This window comes from Dipodomys ordii, unplaced genomic scaffold (genome assembly GCF_000151885.1).
Source record: "Dipodomys ordii isolate 6190 unplaced genomic scaffold, Dord_2.0 Scaffold34, whole genome shotgun sequence".
NCBI lineage: Eukaryota > Metazoa > Chordata > Mammalia > Rodentia > Heteromyidae > Dipodomys > Dipodomys ordii.
In genome coordinates this window covers 8,415,314-8,438,297 of record NW_012267250.1, presented here as the reverse complement: position 1 = coordinate 8,438,297, position 22,984 = coordinate 8,415,314, and the positions used below count along the sequence as shown (strand labels likewise).

The 22,984-nt window shown below is 37.5% G+C and overlaps 1 protein-coding gene across 7 annotated transcripts in view; it reads left to right on the top strand.

Annotated features, from left to right (window-relative positions):
• Window positions 1-22,984, top strand: part of Ank3 (ankyrin 3, node of Ranvier (ankyrin G)) — a 292,644-nt gene that overhangs the window by 219,625 nt on the left and 50,035 nt on the right. For all 7 annotated transcript variants that reach the window (XM_013017143.1, XM_013017142.1, XM_013017144.1 and 4 more), the window contains 5 exons: window positions 3,569-3,675; window positions 9,196-9,420; window positions 12,253-12,407; window positions 20,607-20,818; window positions 22,300-22,507. In XM_013017143.1, the coding sequence (XP_012872597.1) occupies window positions 3,569-3,675; window positions 9,196-9,420; window positions 12,253-12,407; window positions 20,607-20,818; window positions 22,300-22,507 (907 nt within the window). The remainder of the gene's footprint in view (window positions 1-3,568; window positions 3,676-9,195; window positions 9,421-12,252; window positions 12,408-20,606; window positions 20,819-22,299; window positions 22,508-22,984) is intronic.

Below are 22,984 nucleotides of genomic sequence, written 5' to 3'. Positions count from 1 at the left end.
AGAGAGAGAGAGAAATACTGAGACTTTTCTACATTTCAGGAAGCATTTTATTGACTTCTCCAAACAGAAGATGACACTTTTAATTGTTTTCATGCCTCTCTTCTACCATACACATTTCCCATCCTTCTATTTCCAAAAAGAGTTGTGTTGATTTTGCTTGTATCAGTATTTTCTGCTTATATTTTTATACTCACATAAATACTAGTCATGGAAATGGTATATATTGGGATTGCTTTTCCTCTTCAGTACATTGTTATTTTTCCTAGAGTTTTGTCTGTTGCTTAGTGGTCTTTGTACATATCACTAGTGTGATCCACAAATATATCTTCAATTATGCCTTCTAAATATCTTCATACACTTCATATCCCACTTAACGTGGGATTTGTTACAAGTATGGGGCTTGAACTCAGAATCTCGAGCACTTGCTAGGCTTTCTTGTTCACACCTGGCACTCTACCACTTGAGCTGTACTTCTCTTCTGGTATTTTGCTGGATAATTGGAGATAGAATCTCTTGGATTTTTATGCCCCCGTCTGGCTTTGAACTTTGATCATCCAGATCTTAGACTCCTAGGAAGATAGGATTACAGGCCTGACCTACCAGTATCTAGCCGCCCATTAGGTATTTTAGTAGTAAGATCTGCTTAACTTTTCTGCTTCACTTTTGCTCCACTTGTCAGGCTCCTTGAAGGCCCAATGCTCAGAAACCCTTCTTGGGTCTCCCTTCATCACTATGAATTCCATCTTCTCTTCCTCTAAGCCTACTCTCTTTGGGCTTAATTCTCCAATTTGGTGGCGTACATTTTCAGTAGTTCTTGTGAGAATTTTTTTAAAGAAATCTAGATAGATAGATTGCAGGTAGATAAATGATAAATTGCATTTTATCTAGGTAATATATGTGTATATGTACATATGTGTGTATATTATATATATATTTGAAAATATTCTATTTGCACACCTGGTTTGCCTAGTTTGAGTTTCACATTGTTTCTTCATTCAACAGTGATGGAATTGCTACATTATCTTTACAGTCAACTTTTGCTCTTACCAGTGTGGTAGAAGTTTATATCTATGACTGCTTTTCTCTTCAGGACCTGGGATTTCATGATGTGCTGTAGCAGGATCTGTATTCATCACGGTGCTGCTCACTCAGTGAACCTTTTGTTTTGGGAACTTAGGTCTTTAGTTCTGGGGAGAAGAGGACAAGGATTCATACATGAGCCTGATCTTTCTCTCTCTTTTTTTAGTAGGGTTTGAACTTAAGGCCTCGCACTTGATAGGCAGGCATTCTTACTACTTTAACTGCATCCCTGCCCTTTTACCTTTAGTTATTTTTCCAGTAGGGTCACACATTTATCCCTGGACTAGCTTAGGCTGAATTCTTTATGTATACTTCCCAAGTAACTGGTTGCCAACCGTGACCTACCCACACCTAGCTTTTATTGTTCAAGATGAAATCTCAAGTACTTTTTTTGCCCAAACTGGCCTTGAATCACAATGCTCTGATCTTTGCTTCTCAAGTAACTAAGATAATAGGTAAAGCAACCACATCTGACCTCATCTCTAGCTACTAATGAAAAAATACAAGATTTGCCTAAAAAGACTGTTCACTCCACTTTTCTCTGTATGCTCGTTTATTTTAGTTTTCACATTAGTTACTCTTCTCAGCTGAATAGTGGCTATCGGCTATCTGTTCACTGATGAGCTCAGTAGAAGTTTTCTGTAAGGTGCAGAGTTAGTCAGACATGATTTCCACTGAAGTAATGAGCCTAGGCAGTTGCAGTTGGCAAGTCAAAATCATCTGAAAGCTCCTGTTTTCTGCCTAGACAACGATCTATTCCGAACTATCTGTGCCTCAGAAGCTAGGAGAGGGAGAAGGCTAGGGGTGTGAACATTCTGTCAAACTTCCAGTCAACTCTCATTTTCTGTAAAGTACCTCTGCCCTCCTAGTCTTCTGCCTCTGGTTTTTTCATCTCCCCTTTCTTTGTGTTCTTTATGACTTAAACACTGCTTTCTATATTTTCATCTTTCTCTCATTTTGTGTATTTTTCCATTTATGGTTCCAATTTACAAGCCCTGTTTCTCACTGTAAAACAAGAACAGATGATCCTTTGATTCTTTCATGTGTATATTCTAGAGTTCTGTTGAATCCCATACCTTTTATGTCCTCTCTTTTCCTCCCTCTGTTTTCTTAAACAAATGGATCATAGTTATTACAAAGTTCTTATTAGCTTACCTCCAAAGTTTTAATGGCCAGGGAGTCTGTTTACAGTGTCTTTCTGGTTCTGTTTTTTCTCTTAGTTTTTAAGTATTCTGACCATACTGGGAAATTTTTCATTTTCCTGTTGGACATGTTAATGAGAAATTTATACCTGATAGTGGCATATTCCTCCAGAGACATTTCACTCCAGAATTTGTTGAAATAAGATTGATTTGTAGCCAGGCATGGTGGCTCATGCCTGTCATCCTAGCTACTCAGGAATCTGAGATTTGAGGATCACAGTTCAAAGCCAGCTTTGGCAGGAAAGTCTGTGAGACTCTTATCTCCAATAAACCACCAGAATACCGGAAGTGACATTGTGGCTCAAGTAGTAGAGAGCTCAGTTTGAGCTGAAGAGCTCAGGGATAGCACCCAAGCCCAGAGTTTAAGCCCACAACCAACCAAAAAAAAAAAAAAAGATTTGTAGCTCCAGTAATACTCAGACCCCTTCCAGTTTGTCCTGGCTCTCCAGTATCCTTATTTGAAATCCTTGTATGATCTGTAACTCTATGTGCCATTATGAGTTCTAAACTCAATAATTTTCTCATGAAACTACTGTGAAAACTCTGTTATTCTTTGTTGGGGTGATTTTGGTTAATCTTTCAGCGTCTTGTTCTATTTGGCCCCAGAGTTCACCCATTAGTAGAAAATGATGGCATGCTTAAAGCCACCTAAATCTTCCCTAGTACTCTCCTGGTTTTCTATGTCTCAGCAGTGATCTCTGTAGGTACAAAGCCCAAATTATTACACTAGTAACTGACAAATGCCTCCAAGTTTGAAATGATGGCAGAGCCAGCCAGACATAATTCTGCTAGCTATTAGCAATTCTCAGCTGCCCTACGCTGCAGTCAATGATAATTTCTTTCTTTATCTGGTTTTCTTGGCAGTAGCATTGGACTGTTGCTAGCAACATTGTCATTCTTGGAATCACAAGTTCTCAGTATGCAATTTAAAATTTTTTATTTTGAGAATTGAATTTTGCAGCTATTGTAGGAATCATTGGCCTGTGTCAAAGTATGTAAAATCATTGGACTTAGTTCTGCCATATCCTTTTTACTATGCAAATTACCTAGGGTGCTAAAAGATCAAAATAATTCAGTGTATCAGTAGTCTTTGCTCTGAAACTTTAATGTAGACCTACAGAGCAGAATTTACAAATTCTTTCCTTTGAATGTTGTCTGTCTGGACTTACTGAGAAATAAGTATCTAAATATATTTGAACTTAGAAATACAAAATAATGCTTTATATGTATAGGGAATGCCCTTTTCAGGTGGGCTGTTGATGTAATGTCCTGTTTTTCTTTTCCAGCATCTAACATTCACAAGGGAATTTGATTCAGATTCTCTGAGACATTATAGCTGGGCTGCGGACACCTTAGACAACGTGAATCTTGTCTCGAGCCCTGTTCATTCGGGGTAAGTAACTTCAGTGTCTCCTGTATCCTCCTAAATGAGCAGTGCATTTATTATGTACAGTTATAAATTCTACTAATAAGTTTCATATTGACATATTCACATATGAAATGTATACTCATTCGTAAATATATACTCATTAGTAACATGCATGCATATGTAAGTCATTTGATAAATATTTTTTAGGCAAATTGATATATTCCTGAAGGCATAGTTGGGAAAAAAACCGAATAGTATGACAAAACTTCCTACTTAGTCAGATGTTTAAGCCATTAATTTTCATTTCCAATTAAAAGGTAAAATTACTTTTCTTCACATTGCTAGTTAAATGAAGCTTCGTCCTTCCTAATCAAAATTTAAATGTGTAATAATTTCTGTTCGTTTCTCTCACCTATGTTGTACTCCACAATATATAGAATTTCATGCAGACATTTAGCTTTGAATTGAATCAACAGTGCCTTCATCTGGGCATCAGCCTTTTATTTGATAAATGATTTGTTTTGTGTGATTATCCTTTAAGGAAAAAAAAAAAAAAAACCTCCAACTACTGAATTTACAAGGAGTCTGAAATCTAAAGATCACTATTCAAAGTCAGCCAGGGCAGGAAAGTCCATGAGACTCTTATCTCCAATAAACTACTGAAAAGTCAGAAGTGGACCTGTGGCTCAAATGGTAGAGTGCTAGCCTTTTGCAAAAGAAGCTTGCCCTGAGTTCAAGTCCCAAGACCAACATACACACACACAAAACCTTCCCAGTGACAATTGGGCCCCCTACATTATTAAAATTAAATAGCAGTTAAGTTGTATTAAGTTATAAAGAGAAAAGGGGATGAATTTTAAAGGAAAATAGAGAAATCCACTGTTAAAAAGTTACTCTGCAGAGGACCAGTGGCTCATGGCTGTAATCCTAGCTACTCAGGACGCTGAGATCTGAGGCGCATGTTTCAAGGAAAAATCCTGGAAAGTCCATGAGATTCTTCTCCTCAGTTAACCAGCAAAATGTCAGAGGTAGAGGCCTGGCTCAAGTGGTAAAGCATCAGCCTTGAGTGAAAAAGCTATATATATGAATGACAATCCTGTAAAAATCCCATCAAAGATGCTCTCTGTGGCCACCTCACTGGCCACTGAAATGTGAGGCAAGAGTCTAAATGGTAACCAATTCATAATTGAATTGGTACTAGATTCTTTTTTTTTTCTTTGGATCCAGTCATGGGGCCTGAACTGGGGCTGGGCGCTGTCTCTCAGCTCTTCAGCTCAAGGCTAGCACTGTACCACTTGAGCCACAGCGCTGCTTCCAGCTTTTTTCTTATGTGGTGCTGAGGAATCGAATCCAGGGCCTCGCGCATGCAAGGCAAGCGCTCTACCACTGAGCCACCTTCCCAGCCCCTAGATTCTTAACCAGTAAGTAATTCCTACTTGTGATTCTTGAGATCTTTATAGACAGAGTGAAAATAATTTGTTTAAAGTATAAATACCTTAACATATTTTTGCCATTGACATGGACTGTTAGGCTGTAAATTAGCTGTAATCAAGGAGAAGGGAGGACTTAAATAAGTTAATGATAATTAGCATTTATGAAGTACTTTCTTTATGTGCCACTTGTCCTTAAAATAGATCAAAATAGCTAACATTTACTTAGTTCTTTTCATGTAACTGGTTTTATGCTAAGACTTTTATTTTTATTGTCTCATTCACTGTTTGAGGCTTCAACTGACATGGCGAGACAAGTTTTACTCATTATCTTCATTTTACAAATGAATGCTATAGGCAAAAGTATAAGTATGGAATTTACCCTCTAATGCCACAGTTACGGGAGGACTTCAATGCAATGGCATTTAAAAATAGCAATAATACACTTGGGAAAGGTTCATCGACTGTAAGTCATCTGGTAGTTTTTGGTGGTCTTTAACAATGCACTTAACTCAGGCAAATCCTTGAGTTACTATAGTAATACTATTTTTAAGTTGCCTAAGATGTTTGTTTTATATTTGTGTGGGCCTAAAATTTTTTGTCCAAGCCCAAAGGAAAATCGTAAGATTTTTTGCTTTTGTTTTTAGGTTTTTTGTTTTTTTTGTTTGTTTTTTTGAGAAAGGAAATATAAAACCCTTGGGGTACACTCAGAAGACTGACATGTCAAACTTTTTAGGTATGAGGTTTGCTACTATGAAGTTATCACTTTGTACTCTTTACACATGAAAGAAATACTCTGTAGGTTCATTCAGTAAACTGAGAAGTTGAGAAAAGATCATAAAATCAGAAAGTTACTTTCTCAAGAGCCCTTAAGGGTAGGTGGCTTGTGTCTAAAATACTAGCTACTCAGGAAGCTAAGATCTGGAGGATGATGGTCAAAGCTAACCCAGGCACAAAAGTCTATGAGAGCCAGTGTCCAGATAACTAGCCAAAAGCCAGGATTGGGGGCATGGCTCAAGTAGTAGAATGCCGGCTGAGCTACTAAGCCACCAAGTAAGCATGGGAGGCCCTGAATTCAAACCCTGGCACTGGCAAGAAAGCAAACAACCAAAGTAAAAGAAGGAAGAGAAGGAGGGAGAGAAAAGAAATGAATGTTCCCATTGGAAAGGATAAACATTTTAATATGCAAATTATCTCCCCTCTCCTTAGAACTTCTGTTGAAGACCATAGACATATATGACAGAACAAAATCATGGCAGCTAGTGTGGGCTTACTTTCCAAGGAAAAGAGAAAATACTACACCAGTGTCGGCTCTTTGGATTAGCTTGTACAGCCACTTGAGGCTGTATAATACTTTTCCAGGTTTCCCCACAAATGCCAAATGCCATGGTTTCATTTTCTAATGGTTTTTATTTTCTTTGCTCGTCATTGACATTTTCTGTTGCTTGCTTGCTTCTAATTATCTTACATTAATTTTTCCCATTTGCTTTCAAATTATTTTGCAGCTATTCTTCTCCACTTCCTCAGTATGATTCAAGGTGATAACTGTGTATTTTATGTGAACCCTCCTTTTTTTATAGTTTTAGTTTATGTGACTTTATTTCACAGTTAGCTTGTGTCACTGTCTGTAGTATATCAGTGTTTGTCATCTTGCTTTTCTCCAAACTAGAAACCTTCACATTTCAGTTTTAGGATCATTTGTAGAATTCATGCGGTAGTTTGAATATTAATAAGATAAAAATACAAAATAAATATCACTTTAATATGTTCCTATTCATTTCAAACATTGTATTGCATGAAGTTTTTTGCACAAAATATGCAAGGAATGAGTTTGGAAAGTAAATCACTATATTCCACATTTTATAATGTTATTGTAAAATAGGACCATATTCTGTTTAATATATAATTCTACCTTATTTCATTCTGTTGGCCCTGTGAAGTTGAAAACTTTGAAATGATAAGTGATTATTAATGTGCACCAGCCACACATTGTGTGCTGTGCAAATCATGGAGACAGTTTCTTCACCTTTGTAACTGAAATCATCTGTTACATTTGGTGCATTTGGTTTTGAAATTCTTTGTAGCTAGGATGTTTTAATATTGATCCTAATAAGTTTCTCACACTACTTTCAGACTGTTCAGCTACAATTACTATATGTCTATGTCCATCCATTCACCTGTTAGTACTATTAACCTGTGAAGTTTCTTAACACATGTAAACAAAGTAGTTTTACTTGTGGATTTATTCATTCAACATCAGTGCGTGCTTATTGTGTGCTGGAATTGTGTTTGGCCCTATAGGTCAGGCAGTGAATAAGACAGTTCTAATCCAAATCTCTGTCCAGATAGTTGAGACCCAACATTGCCAGGGCAAACATTCCCCTCCCAGGAAAAACACTGCAATGTGGGTTTTTGTTTTTTTTTTGCTAATATAACCACATTTTTTAAACTTATTCTATCTCGTCATTTTTATCCATTCTGTTGCTATTATTCCCAGTGACAATTGATTTTAGTTATTAAATACAGAGCAAAATCAGATTTCATCTTAGGGTTCTTTGTAATATCTTATTGCCTTTAGCGGTAACCGAAAATACTTTATATAAATTCAATATAGTTATACATTATATACATATAGTATATATGTTCACATCTTGAGAAATGTAAGCAACCCAGAGCAAGTTTAAGTGAGCATAGGAAAGAATTGGTGTGGACACCTATATAAGTTAATATCTTTTTTTGATTAAGGAAGAGTGGTTGTAATTGTCTTCTTGTTTTTGAGTTAGTCTTTATCTTCTTACCTTAATATCATTGAGCTCCCAGTTTCTCATATATAATAAACCAATCCAGAGCAAAACTTGTCAGATTTAAAAGTGAGCCAACGGTGTGAAGGTGAGTTCATCTTACTCATGAGTAGAGTTGCTTCTGAAAAATTCTTAGCCCCCACATCATCCTCACCACCTCTCTCCGTGGGAGTTACAGGCTGTTTGTTTTGTTGAAGAAGTTTCCAGTTCAGAGTCCCTCCTCAGAAAACAGTCCTCTGCTAGGAAGTCCATGCAAGGCCTTCAGATTTACCTGTAGGATGCTAGCACTGTTTTTAGATGAATAAATAGAAAAGAATTTCGATGGATGGGATTTCTTTTCCCAAAAATACTTTCAGACTTCAAGCAACTTTCTAAGCATAACGATTGGGTGCTATCTTAGTAAGAAGTAGATCTACCGATGTGAAAATGAAGTGTGGAAGGATATATGTTCTTCTTGACAAACTGACATGCACTGTACTGTTTGGGCTCCTTCTGTCTGCAACAGTGTAGGGCCTGCTCATCATTCATGATAAGATGTAAGATTTAAAATGCTCTTACTCATATGGCATGTTTTCTTTCTACTGCCTTACCTACATGCAGATGCATGTTTTTCTAATTCGTTCTAATATCCAGGCCAATGACCGAATTATCTACTTGAAAGACAGGTTCTAAAATGACTTAAGTTCTACTTCTTGTATTGCTGTATGAAATATTCAAATGTAAGTTATTTTAAGCCTGTATTCATGCTGAAAAGAATCCCTTTCCATCAAAATTCTCTTAACAATTCTAGTCATTTTTTATTTTTATCTTCTGTTTCATCTTAGTATGGTTAAGTATCCCTTCATTTTATGAGTTATGTATGTCAAGGTATACTGTGGAGTTTTCATCTTACTTGTACGGGACAGAGATTCTATAGTTAGTGAAACCAACTTAATAATTAAAATGATTCTTCAAGATAGCTTAACCATTCACAGTATTTGAGTTTTGTTTTAAACACATGGGGGTTCTTTCAATGACTACTTTTTATTTTTATTCTGAGATACTCACTTCCATGTGTGCATCTGATAAATAATAGCATTGGGGAGACCAGGCTCTTAAAATGAAATCGTGTTTCAGTTTTTGCCCAGTGTGCCAGTTCAATGCAGGTCTGATGTGACTCCACCGTATTTCCTTCCAAGTTATCTTTAATAAGAAAGAGAAACAAAAAGCTAGCTACATTGTCTATTGCTTTCAACTCTTCACATTCCATTTCAAAGCCTGTAGACAAAGTCTCTTCGCTTCACCTGATTTCGCATTTGATCCTCTCCCCGCAGGTTTCTGGTTAGTTTCATGGTGGACGCAAGAGGTGGCTCCATGCGCGGAAGCCGTCACCACGGGATGAGAATCATCATTCCTCCCCGCAAGTGTACAGCCCCCACCCGAATCACCTGCCGTTTGGTAAAGAGACATAAACTGGCCAACCCACCCCCCATGGTGGAAGGAGAGGGATTAGCCAGTAGACTGGTAGAAATGGGTCCTGCAGGGGCACAATTTTTAGGGTAAGTGTTATTCATTTTCATCTTGGCCCTCTTTCTACATCTTTGATTTTCTTTACCCTTGTCAACTCAAGGAGTTAACTTTTAGAACAATCTAATGGGTCTGTTGTCAAAGGGCACAAAGCAGTGTGATTCTGTGAAAGGCTAAGAGGCTAACACTTCCCCTACCTCAGTTTGCTGGTCAAGGCTTTTACTAACAAGAAGCATGTTCTCTGCTCAGCGAGCTCCATTGGTCCCTGGTGGAAGTCAAGGCACCATTCCTAAGGGGAAAAAAAACAACAACAAACCAACCACAATACAGATGCTGGATTTACTATCACTTCACTGAGTCAGTGGCTACTTTGGGGACATGTCCTTTTAAAGAGCATTTCCAGGGACATAATCCATTGTGATATGGTATTTTACAAGAAGACTTCGTTCTCTGAGGTGGCCACTTGGGTGCGAGTCAGGCAGGCTCTGTCTTGACTGCCAGTGTGTTCACATCTCCCCTTCTTGTTTCTCTTCCTGCTGCATGGATGTTATTCAGTAAACTGCATCTTCCTACCAATCCTCCCCCTGTAAATGAGGGTGAGAGCCTGGTTAGCCGAATCCTGCAGCTTGGGCCTCAAGGAACAAAATTTATTGGGTAGGACTTTTATAGACAAGATACAGAATGTCTACAATTATTTTTTCCCCATTTTCGTTTCTTTTTTTTTTCTGTCACACCCATGGTCTTTTTCTTGTCTTAAGTTTATATTTTTAGTTTTTAAGTTTTTTCTTTTTTTTTTTTAATGCTTTCAGTCGATGTGTGTCACTGAAAGAAAAGAACTCATAGTGGCTTGACTTATTGTGACACTGCTATATTTCTTGTGCTGTTCAAGCATGTGAAACTCACGGCAAGCGTTTTGCTTTCATAACTTTGTGCTTCTGTAAGACTTCCTTTTATTTGAAAATTTTCTTTAGCATATGATCCATTTTCAAGCTAGATTGAGTCTTTAAGAGAAGGTATTTGCAGGCTTTACATCAAAATTGGCCATAAATGATAACTATATGTGTATGTATATTTGTCTCTGTGTGTGATTGGATCGTTAAAAAGAAAATACTTATGTTATTCTGTAATCTTTGGGGGACTTAAGAAGAAAATGTCACCATGAAGTAAGATGATTTTGGAAAAAAATGTTAGGAATGCAAGGTATTTATACATTAAATAGGTTACAGACAGAATATCCTGATAAGTTGTTAGATTGTTTTATTTCTGTCTTTTTTTGGAGCTGAAATGTGTTGGTATCTGTTGTTTGTTGGCTTGTCTGTTTGATTGTTGTATGTGCCTGGCAGTTTGCATGAAGAAACTTGTTATGAAAAGTTATGCTTGGCTTCTCCCTTTCAAAAACCTTGTTCATATCTTCTCTCCAGTACCACCAAATGTCATACACCAAGCCACATCCCTTAAATATTTACAGAGACAGTATCGGAAATGGTAACCTGCAAAGATTGTATCTGATACTCAAAAAAATATCTACTGTTTAATATCGAATTATAAGGCATGGTTAAAAAAAAAGACTAGTAAATTCCATAACTTATTGACTGTCATGTTGAATTGAAACCCCTTTGTACAGCTACTTAAAGATTTTTTTTAAGTTCTAATAAAAAAGAATGACACTGTTAGGAATAGATGCTTTTTTTTCTAGCTATTAAAGAATAAAGGCATTATGAAAATTATCTTTAAAATCCTAATTTGAATTGCCTGCAACTAGTTTGCCAAAAGTAAAATTATCATCCCCATTTAAATGGGTATTTTCAAAAGAAAAAATTTATAAGAAAAATTAAGTATGCAATTGTTTTTATATATGTGTGTAAGCTTTTCAAGTATTCCTTTCTATATGTCCCTACATAAGCCTGTATCTTCCACTGAAGTGCCTAAACCCATAGGTTCAGAGGTGAGGTTCCATACAACCTCTGTAGGACGATAATGATACTGTCTACTTAAATGTCATCAAATAAAGCTGCACAATCCAACGGCATAAACTGTGTGTGATTGTGGTCTGCTTACTTCCATTCATCTTTTTTCAATATTTATCCCTTTGGAAAATTTAACAAAATGATCACCCATGGCTTGATTGGCTGTCTTCAATTGGCACCCATTCTTTTGTATTTCTTTTGCAAAAGGACACTGTCAAAAATGAATGTGTCTTTACATGACTATTTGAAACCAAGTGCTTTTTCAGAAATTCAACTATGCTTGTATATATTATGTTAGACATAGGAAATAAAGCTGTCCACTGCCTAGTTATAAATTGAAAATTGGAGAAACTGCTTTAACTACACAGTCCATGGAAGTCATGGAAAATGACCTATAGAGGGAATGAGTTGTTGATATTGATTGTCTTATTGCTGAAGGAATAAGTAAAGCATCTTTCCAATTAGGAAACTGACAGAATTTCTTTCTTCTTTTTTTTTTTAAAGAAATGACTGTGTCCTTTTAAATCATTAGTGTTTTGTATATTATGTCTATTGGGTTTTTTTTAACAGAGTGACTTTTTTTCAAATGGCCTACTTTAATAACTTCTAACTTTTTAATTCAGATTCCTCATATGTGCCAAAATTCTCTCCCTATTAAACCCAATGCCTAACATTGCTAGACCTTCAAGAACTGTCTGGGAATGAATAATAGCATGTCATCAGGCTTCTAAAGTGTTTTATTTAATTAGCAAATGATTCTGCAGCTTTGAAACCATTCCCAACCTGAGTGGCACCTCTAATTTTCAAATTAATACCATTAACAAAACATTTTTTTTAGTGTGATGCTATAAATAATCTTTAACTTGGTATCAAAATAATGTGGGTTTTTTTTTCCAGCCCTGTCATAGTGGAAATCCCTCACTTTGGTTCCATGAGAGGAAAAGAGAGAGAACTCATTGTTCTTCGAAGTGAAAATGGTGAAACTTGGAAAGAACATCAGTTTGATAGTAAAAATGAAGACTTAGCTGAACTACTCAATGGCATGGATGAAGGTAATCATGAGGACCCTTTGATACTGTGAATGTTTGCAGACAAGTCCACAGAGTAATTTTATTCAATGCAGACCTGAGTTCCACACATTTGTATTTTAAAGTGGGAATCGAAGATGCCCAGCATTTATTGCCAGTTTCTCAATAAGGTATGAAATTCTGTCCATTTAACAAACTTCCCACTCACAGCCCAGCTAGGCAAGAAAGAATCTTGTAGCCGGGCGCCAGTGGCTCACACCTTTAATCCTAGCTACTCAGGAGGCTGAGATCTGAGGATTGTGATTAAAAGCCAGTCAGAGCAGCAAAGTCCTCGTGACTCTGATCTCCAGGTAACCATCAAAAACCAGTAGTGGTACTGTGGCTCCAAGTGGTAGAGCACTAGTCTTGGGCAAAAGAGCTCAGGGACAAGAACTAGTCCTGAGTTCAAGCCCCATGACTGACCAAAAAAAAAAAAAATCAATGATTCATTCCAGTTTTTTTATTTGATTTTGGTGTGCATGTCTGTGTCCATTTGTCTGTGTCTATCCATCCATCCATCCGTCCATCTAGAGGCTTGAACTCAGGGCCTGGGCCCTGTCCCTGAATTTTGTTACTTAAGGAGTCACAGCTTCATATCCAGCTTTTTGGTGGTTAGTTAGAAATAAAGTTTCATTGATCTCCTTGCCTGGACTGGCTTCAAACTGTGATCCTCAGATCTCAGCCTCCTGAATGGGATTACAAGTGTAAGCCACTGGCACCAGGCCATTCTTTCAGATTTCAATCAAATTAATCAGTCCTTCTAAAATCCAAGAAAGTGATGCCCAGTAGAATGTGTTGATGATGGAAATGTCCTGTGCCAGTGCTGTCCAAATATAGCAGTTGCTAGTCACACATGGTCCTTGAACATTTGAAATATGACCACTATAACTGAGGAAGGTAATTTATAATTTTGTTCTATTGCCAATAGTGATGGGGTCACTGGTGACCTCACTAGAAAAAAGACATTTTTACCAAGAATACTTAATATACTAATAATCTCTTCCTCTTTTTTTTTTTTTGTCCCAGTATTGGGGCTTGAACTCAGGCTTTCGTGCTCTTGCTTACCCTTATTCCTGAAGGCTAATGTCTACTACTTGAGCCACACCTCTCCTTCCATTTTTTGATGATTAATTGGATTTATCTGCCGTGGGTGGGTTCGAACATGATATTTACATCTCAGCTTCTGGAGTAGCTAGGCATGAGCCACTAGTAGTAGTATTTTTTTTAGCACATTTTATAATATGTTCTACTATGCAAAAGTAGAATTTATTAAACTTCAGGGGTCTATAGTAATGTACTTCCTTGTTTTCAAGCTGATGTGCCTTCATTTTTTTGTTTTTACAATAAACCAATTTTCAAATAGAAATAAATTCTATTTGCTCAGAGAAATAGTACCCTACCCAGTGCCACATGGAAGGCATCGCCAAACTGTTTCTTTTTAAAGAAACAGTGATATAACCCTCTGTCCTGGATTCTGTGTGGTATCTTGGGAATGGTAAATATAGAGTTTCTTTGCTACATTTTTAAAGATCAGATAAACTTTAGTTCCACTTTAAACAATTAAGAAGGAATGGTAAGTACTTCCAGGTTTAAAAAAAATCAACCATTAGAGGCTGCTAGAGCAAATAAAAAGAAAAATAAAATTTTACGTTTTTATGTATTAAATATAATAATAATAATGGGACATCAACATATTTTGTTACTGAAGCTCAACCCAGTTTCATTCAAGCTCAAGCTCCACTTCCCACCTCTCTTTTCCAATCCCCAAAGGCATTTCGTTCTTATCAGAACATCCCCTCCTCCTCTCCCAAATCAAACAAACACAGAAATCAGTCTTTTTCTAAAAAGGTAGCCTGTGCTATTCCTTTGTAATCGAGTTAGTCAAGTTCTGGCTACGAGAGGAGATAAGGCTATGTAGGCATTTCAGTGCTTTATGTTCTTTTCTTGCCAGTGACCCTCCTGATTTTGCTACTCAGTGGATAATTGTTAGCAAGATAGAAACAGTACACAAAGCAAACCAGAAGTCAGCTTTTCATTCTACATTATTGTATTTAACATAGGAAATTGCTCTAGCTTCTCATACTTAAGCATCATCTATCATCTAAAGAGCTAATGACCAGTGATACTGCCTGTCATATTGTAACTGTTTCCCTTTTGGTTTTTTGGTTTTTTTTTTTTGCCGGTCATGGGGCCCGAACTTGGTCCCGGAGCTGTTCCTCAGCTCTTCAACTCAAGGCTAGCACTCTACCACTTGAGAGACAGTGCCACTTTCGGCTTTTTCTGTTTATGTGCTGTTGAGGAATCAAACCCAGGGCCTCATGCATGCAAGGCAAGCACTCTACCACTGAGCCACCTTCCCAGCCCAACTGTTTCCCTTTTAAATGCCACTCTATATCAATGAATTTTTGTGCTAGTTTATAACTAGACTGCTAATTACCAGTCTTATACTCTTGTCTGAGGATTTTAATACATATATATTCAAGATCGTCTTACCCAGTAAAGTGAGTATATGTGGGGCTGCGGGGGGGCACCTGGGTACAGTCCTTTAGCTTTCTCGCTCATGGCTAGCACTCTGCCACTTGGGCTTAAGCTCCACTTAACAATTTTTTGCTGGTTAATTGGAGATAAGTGTCTTAGACTTTCCTGCCCAGGCTGGCTTCAACTGTGATCCTCAGCTCTCAGCCTCCTCAGTAGCTAGGATTATAGGCGTGAGCTACCATGCCAGGCTTAGCCAATATTTGATCACTAAGCTCATACCCTTTTGAAAACTTTAATGAAAGACAGTTTTGAGTTGGATAATCATTTTCCCACGGTCATGTCGTTTTTAGGATTGTGATCTGTGGCAGACTCATAGGCTAGAATTCCCATCCAGGCTCCATCACTTACTGTTATTTGACTCTAACCAAGCACTCAAACTCTAAACTTTACCTGAATGTGTACAGTGGTGATATCTCACAGGGAACTAAGGGGCTGTGGATGAGCAGCTTTATGTAAAGTTCCTCCCACAATGCCTGGTGCATGGGAACTCATGTCCCCAAAATATCAGCTGGCCCCCAAATGTCACCTGGTCTTGAATTTTTCCATTATCAAGGTTGGTAGCCTCTCAGTTCTTATATGATCTAAAAGACTATGGTATATAATCAGGGAACACTGTGGCTATGAAATAGGAGAATTAAGACCTGTTCCAGTTATGCATATCAGGGACCAAACATTCGTGGCTCAGGTATGTTAGCCAGTTCTGTGGAGGTAAGAGTCTAGAATGACACAGGATATTTGGTTTGGGTGTGAAGAACCTGCCATGACCACTAAGGTAAAGGTATCATGTGGCAGGAACAACTTTTCTTTTTGGCAGCAGATGGAGATCTGTCAAGGCTTTGCCAGTTTGTTTTCTCAGCAGAGGAAAAGATACTACACAACATTCACCTTGCCCTCAGCTCCACCCAGTCACCAAATAGTATGCCACATACACATCATTTTTATAGTGATTACACACTTCATATATAATATCTTGGATTAAATAAGGAGCCATGAAATTTTACCAGTTTCTGTTAATTTTCTAATGTGGCTATAGGATATTTAAAATTATAATGTGACTTATACCAATAACATTTTAAATTCAAAGTGGCTGCTATGTAAGATGCACACAGGAGTCTATCAAAACATTTGAATTATATTAACATCTTAAAATCCCAATCACTTAATTGGAACTAAATGTTGAAGCTTCTCCATGAAATTTTATAATGCTACAAAACCATTTTCTCAATTGTCTTTGCTTAACTTTCTTAGAAGAAATAAGGCTTTTAGGATATTTTTTTAGCTTAATGATGCAGTTGTTTTCTTGTAAACTATAGTAGGAACAGGAAATCAATTAGTTATATAACATACAATCCTTCAAATTAATCTAACTGTATCAACAGCACCCCAGGAGTAGATTTGTCAGTTAGAACTGCCACTTTGATTCATTAGAGTTTAACTTGCTTTTAATATTTTAACAATGACAAATAAGAATCTTTAAAAAGTGTCAAGTCATCTTAAAGGCAGTTCAGCACTGAAAATGAAATATACAGCTCTACATCACCATCTGTTGAAAAATTCTAGTATTACATTTTTGAAAAATTCCAAAAGGAAATTAAGTTAATCGAATCAAGATTATGGCTGCAGAATGAAATTTTAAGTACCTATTAATTGATTTTAAAAACAGAAAATACAGGCCTATTTTTAATCATTTGCCATAAAAATGTCATTTAGACACACATTGTAGACATAGAAACCAGAATGGAATCCAAATCCAACTCCTTGGGAAATTGATTAGACCCAGGAAAATGTGTCTTAATTTATAAGGCCAGGTTTTATACGTATCTGTGTACATAGACTTGCTAGTGATTGGAAATCTTTATGAAACATTTGTGGATCGACATAGTGATAACAAGATACTCTGTTACTCATGTCAGACCCAACTGGGCTTTTAATCAAGTAAGGGCAGTGAAGCAGGTCTGAGAGGTTGGGCATCAGCCCTGTCCACCTTCCTTGTGGGTTTGAATGGAGAGGCTGTTGTGCCAAGCTCAGCAGATTTCAGCTCTGGGAGTTCTGGGTATTCTCTATATGCTGCCTATGCCCTTTATTCATTCTTGGTGTTGAGCTCTCAGACATTACATATGATCCTGGATTTAGGAGATGAGATTATATCAATTGGTTGTTTTTTTTCTGAGGATATACTAATGGTAATGGTTTAAATAAAGGGTTGAAGGGTGACATCATGATGTCAATTACTTGAAAACAGTGTGTTGTTACTGCACAAATGGAAAAATAAGCAAGTGTGGGAGAACATTTTGCTGGAAAAACAAGTATAAAGAGTACTGGAAGCAAGTATAAAGAGTACTGGTTTCACCAGGTACTTATGATCCTAGCTACTCAGTAGGCTAAGATCTGAGGATCACCGTTCAGAGCTAGACCAGGCAAGAAAGTCTGTAAGGCTTTATTCCCAATTAACTACCAGCAAACCAGAAGTGGAGCTGTGGCTCACATGGTAGAGTTCCAGCCTTGAACAAAAGGAGCTCAGGGACAGCACCCTAGCCCTAAGTTCAAGCTACATGACTGTGTGTGGAGAAGGGGAGTGTCGGGGGGCAGGGGGGGAAAGGAATCACTGGTCTCTTCATCTGCAGTCAGAAAGGAACACATACAATAATTATTCCAATGTGGTCAGATACCCTCCCACCCCTACTTCTCTTCCTCCAGGAACCTTCCCTAAACCCCACATTCCCTTAGGTCCGGGCTTATCTGTGTTACATAGCTTTAAACCCACTTTTTCTTTGGATGACCCTGGGGACAGGGAATGACTCTGACTTGTTGAGAACCATTTTTATCCTGTACCTCACAACTCTTTTTAGCCCAGACAAAGGCAGTGACTACTTCATTGTCATTTGTTGAGTGAACATGAAATAAATGACTTCTCTCCAGGCATGTACCCCACTTTTGTTGACATTTTCCCTCAATAATTCAGTGACCTGTACCGTAGATCCTGGAGGAAAAAAGGCCACAGCAGTCTAGAAGGCTGGGGATACCTTTGGGAGAAGTTATCTCTATTTTTTGCATGTAGAGTACAAAGTAATCTTAAACTTTACCACTGAATGTACAGTTTAAAAAAATCATACATCTCTCCCTGAGCTTTAATAACATCTCATAAGCCTATTTTAGAAATTAGCTTCCTGTGTAGCTGGGATGACAGGTGTACAACACTACAGCCATGTTTTTGTGGGTTAAAATGGAGGAGTCTCAACCTTTTTTGCTAGGCTGGCCATAAGTGGTGATCTCAAATTCCAGCCTCCTCAGTAATTAAGATTATAGTCAAGAGGCATTGTGCTTAGCTGACAGAGAGAGGGGGGGGAAGAATTTAAAGTAATCTATAGTTTCTTTTTATCTGAATTTCATTAGTTCCAGTAGGTTTCTTGGCTCAGTGGCTCTAGGTGAATGTCTGGCATATACCAGGCTCTAGATACCAAGCATCATTTCATTTAACAGTGATCAGTTTACATTTTTTAGGAGAACCTAGTTTGTCAGTCATGGGACTTCAACTCAGAGCCTGGGCACTGTCCCTCAGCTTTTTTGTTCAAGTGCTCTACCACTTTAAGGCACAGCTCCACTTCTGGTTTCCTCATGGTTAATTGGGAATAAAAGCAGACTTTCCTGCCTGGTCTAGCTCTGAACGGTGATCCTCAGATCTCAGCCTACTGAGTAGCTAGGATCATAAGCACCTGGTGAAACCAGTATTTATACTTGCTTCTGTTTTTCCAGCAAAATGTTCTCCCACATTTGCTTATTTTTCCACTTGTGCAGTAACAGCACACTGTTTTCAAGTAATTGACATCATGATGTCACCTTTCAACCCTTTATTTAAACCATTACCATTACTATATCCTCAGAAAAAAACAACCAATTGATATAATCACATCTCCTAAATCCATGATCATATGTAGTGTCTCCTGGACTTTCTTATCCAGGCTGACATCTAACCATAATCCTCAATTCTCAGATTGCAACCTCCTGAGTAGGTAGGATTACAGGCATGAGCTACCAGGGCCCAGATCAAAACTTAGTTTTTTAATGCATATTAATTTCAGAACAAAAAGCCTTGTGAGAAGGAACTCACAATACTGGCAATGAGGCCACAAGTCAGGGTTTCACAGGAGCTGAGCTTGGAAGCCCTGGTTTCATTCTCACTCCCAAACCTCTCCCACTAACTTCCTCTTTTAGTTACTGTTTTGAACATTCAGCTGTGGTTGTAGTATTCTGTCCAGTTAGTCTTTTTATTCTCAGATAAGATATAGTTAGCTTTCATTCCAATAGATGTATAATTACATCAACATTTTATTGCTATTGTTTTATTATATAAGATGTTGTAATACTTTGAAGATGACTTACAAAATACCGTCCATATTTATTTTCTGTCGCATACCTGAGTGTGTTAATGTGTTTGGAATTCCACTCTTATACCTATAAGTCAACTAGATTGCCTAAGAGTTTAGATGCATTTTCTTTGTTCTTTATCCTTTCCATGTTATTCGAATGTGAGTCATCTGGAAACATCAGTTTGGATTACAACCACACGATGTATGTCTTTCTTAAGAATTATTGTTTCCCAAATGGTTCTTATTCTCAGAAGCAGAAAAGATGACAGGCAGAAGGAAGGAATGAGATTTCTGCAAATTGCTGAGACCATATAACAAAGACAAAATAAGAGAAGCTAAGGAAAATATGTAGAGCTGTAACTACTGTCTAAGCACAGGACATCTAGCAAAGCTTTCTCCCTTCAGCCTAGTCATTTAATGTAGTCTCTATTCCCTATCCCCAACAGCTCTTGGTGGAATACACGGTCTCAGGATGTCATCTTTTTTTTATTGTGTATGCTCCTGTCCTAGAGCTTGAACTCAGAGCTTGGGCACTATCTTTGACCTTTTGTGCTCAAGACACTTTACCACATGAACTACAACTCTATTTCTGGCTTTTTTGTAATTCATTGGAGATAAGAGTCTCACAGACTTTCCTCCCTGGACTGGCCTCAAACTGTAATCTTTGTAGCTAGGATTACAGGCTTGAGCAACCAGCACCCAGCTACACCATCTTTTTTTCAAGTAAACCATTTTCCAGCTCTGTTTTGAAGTTTAAATATATCATTTTGACTAAAGATAACTTAAATTCACAATATAAATGTAAGGTTACATGGACTTGGAAATAATGAGTATACTGTATATTTCAAAAATCTAGAAGAAAACATTGTAAAATATTTTTCCCTAAGGAAATAATAAATTTGAACCATTGTGACTCACACCTGTAATCCTAGCTACTAAGGAGGGCAGGAAAGTCTGTGAGCCTCTTATCTCTAACCACTAGAAAACCAAAATTGGTGCTATGGCTCAAAGTGGTGGAGCACTAGCCTTGAGCAAAAGGAACTCAGGGACAATGCCCTGAGTTAAGCCCCACCGTGGACCAAAATAAAAAGAAATAATAAATTTGGAGATGCACATGTTTAACCTGACTTACACCATTACATTATGTATATGACTCAAATGAGTCCCTCATTAATTTGTTCAGTGCTTATATTTTAAACAATCATCAAACATTATGTATTCGTCTTAAAGCATTTTGTAGAAATTCATATTATCATGGCTTTTCTATTTGTCTTTTCAGAACTTGATAGCCCAGAAGAGCTAGGGAAGAAGCGGATCTGCAGGATCATCACGAAGGACTTCCCCCAGTATTTTGCAGTGGTCTCTCGGATCAAGCAGGAAAGCAACCAGATTGGTCCCGAAGGTGGAATTCTGAGCAGCACCACTGTGCCCCTCGTCCAAGCATCTTTCCCAGAGGGTGCTTTAACCAAAAGAATTCGAGTGGGCCTCCAGGTATTGGTCACAGAGCACTTGTTTCCTCAGCATAATTAGAGAGCATGCAAGCATTCTTTGCTACAGAAACAGCCGTAAGCACTCATCTTTGATGATATTGCTGATTAGTCCATTTTAGAAATCACTAACCAATTTCAAACAAGGAGTTAAAAAATTATCAGCGCAAATGAGACAGGTGCTAGAGGCTCATGCCTATAATCCTAGCTACTCAGGAGCCCTTGATTGGAGGATCAAGGTTCAAAGCAAACGAACCCCAAATGTTCTTATCTCTGATTAGCTAACAAAAAGTGAGAAGTGGAGGGGTAGAGTACTAGCCTTGTGCAAACCATGGTTATCAACACCCCCCAAAAAATGGGAGAGGAGATAAATGTGTTCTTTGTATATTATATGCATATATATGTAAGTATATGTGGAGATATCACAATGTACAATCCTCTGTATTTTTATAAAAGGAAAGCATTAAAGTTTAGCTTAGTGACTGGTAAATAAGATTATATAGTTTAGTCTTTCTGCTGAAAAATCTCAGTAGGTTTCTAATGAAAGATAATTTTTTCAGCCATAGATTCTTGGTCTCAGTTAGTGGAGCAATATACCAAAACTTGAGTTATAGTATGTCACCTCATAAAACTTAGTTATAGTAAAACTTGCAAGCTTTCAGTGTTTGGGTTTAAATAAATCATAAATACTGGGTTGCCTCCAAATTAGTTGGAACTTGTTTTGGTTTGGCAAGCTGACTGGAAATCTTGTCAAGAATGATCTTTTTTTAAAAAACTCATTTCAGTCAGTTTTGACCTTAACTAATTTATTTTACTTACTGAAGGGAAACTGAATGGAGAACTTTGGTTGTTAATTAATATTGTAACTAGTGATTTAACTGAAATCTCATGTTTTTTGTGAGATTCAATTCTCATATCCAAAGGGAGTTGTTAGGCTTTATTTACCTCATTGGGCACACTAAGTCCTGGAGGGGCCTTTGGCAAATAAATACTTACCAGTAGTATGAAGTTTCCATCACCTGTCTTCCATATTGACTTTTTTTTTTTATCAACTAGCAAACTTGGTAGACTAGAATTGAAGTCTTTTGAAAGTGTGAATTCCTTTTTGTTCCTCTAAAGTCTCCATTTTTACCTAGTGCACGTTGGCTTTGTGCGTTTTCATGGAATGTCCTATACAAGTTTGTTTAGTGAGGTAATATTTGCTTTCCTTGACTTTGGATTAGGCTAAGAAGTATCTCTGCTCTGAGATTTGATTCCCTTATTTCATGCAAACCAGGACTTTAAGTTCTGCTGAGGAAATAAATTGACCAGTTCCCACTACAGATTAGGCTCTTTTCTTATTGTGAAGGAGTGAGACAGGATTAAAAGAAAGTCATATTTTGTGTTGTTGTGGTCAGATTAATTTTTCTTTTCCACTTGAAAAGTCAACTTTCTGACAGGAAAAAAAAAGTCTAGTTGTATTTAAGGTCCTTTTTCTGTCTGAAGGCCCAGCCTGTTCCAGAAGAAATTGTGAAAAAGATCCTTGGAAACAAAGCAACGTTTAGCCCAATTGTCACCGTGGAACCGAGAAGAAGGAAATTCCATAAACCAATCACAATGACCATTCCAGTGCCCCCACCCTCTGGAGAAGGCGTAGCCAATGGATACAAGGGAGACACCACACCCAATCTGCGTCTTCTCTGTAGCATAACAGGTTTGGTTAAGTCCCTGCATGACTTCCTATTGATTTTGCAGTGATTGTATACAAAAACATCAAACCTTTGAAATATCCATGCCAACGTTTATAAGAGTAACAAAGAAGGAATAAAATGCCTCTGTTACCGCTGTAATAGTTTTTGCAAAATGGCTGCTCTCATGACTCATTTAACATTTAGGACTTTTTCCTCTACTAAATTGAGCATTAGCAATAGAGTTCTTTAAGGTATAATAGAATCTACTGGAACATTTAGGTAGTTTCTTGGAGATACAAGCAAAGGTAGAACTAGAAACCTTCCCAGTAGACTAACAGGAAATTGGATGGACTTTGGGGGAATTAAGTAACAAACAAAATACTAGTAGTAGGAAAGTGTTGAGTATATGATTACTGTCACCTACCCTACTGACAATACTATCACTATGTGATATTGTATCACTAGTATGATACTGTAAGTTACATATACAGACCTTAGGA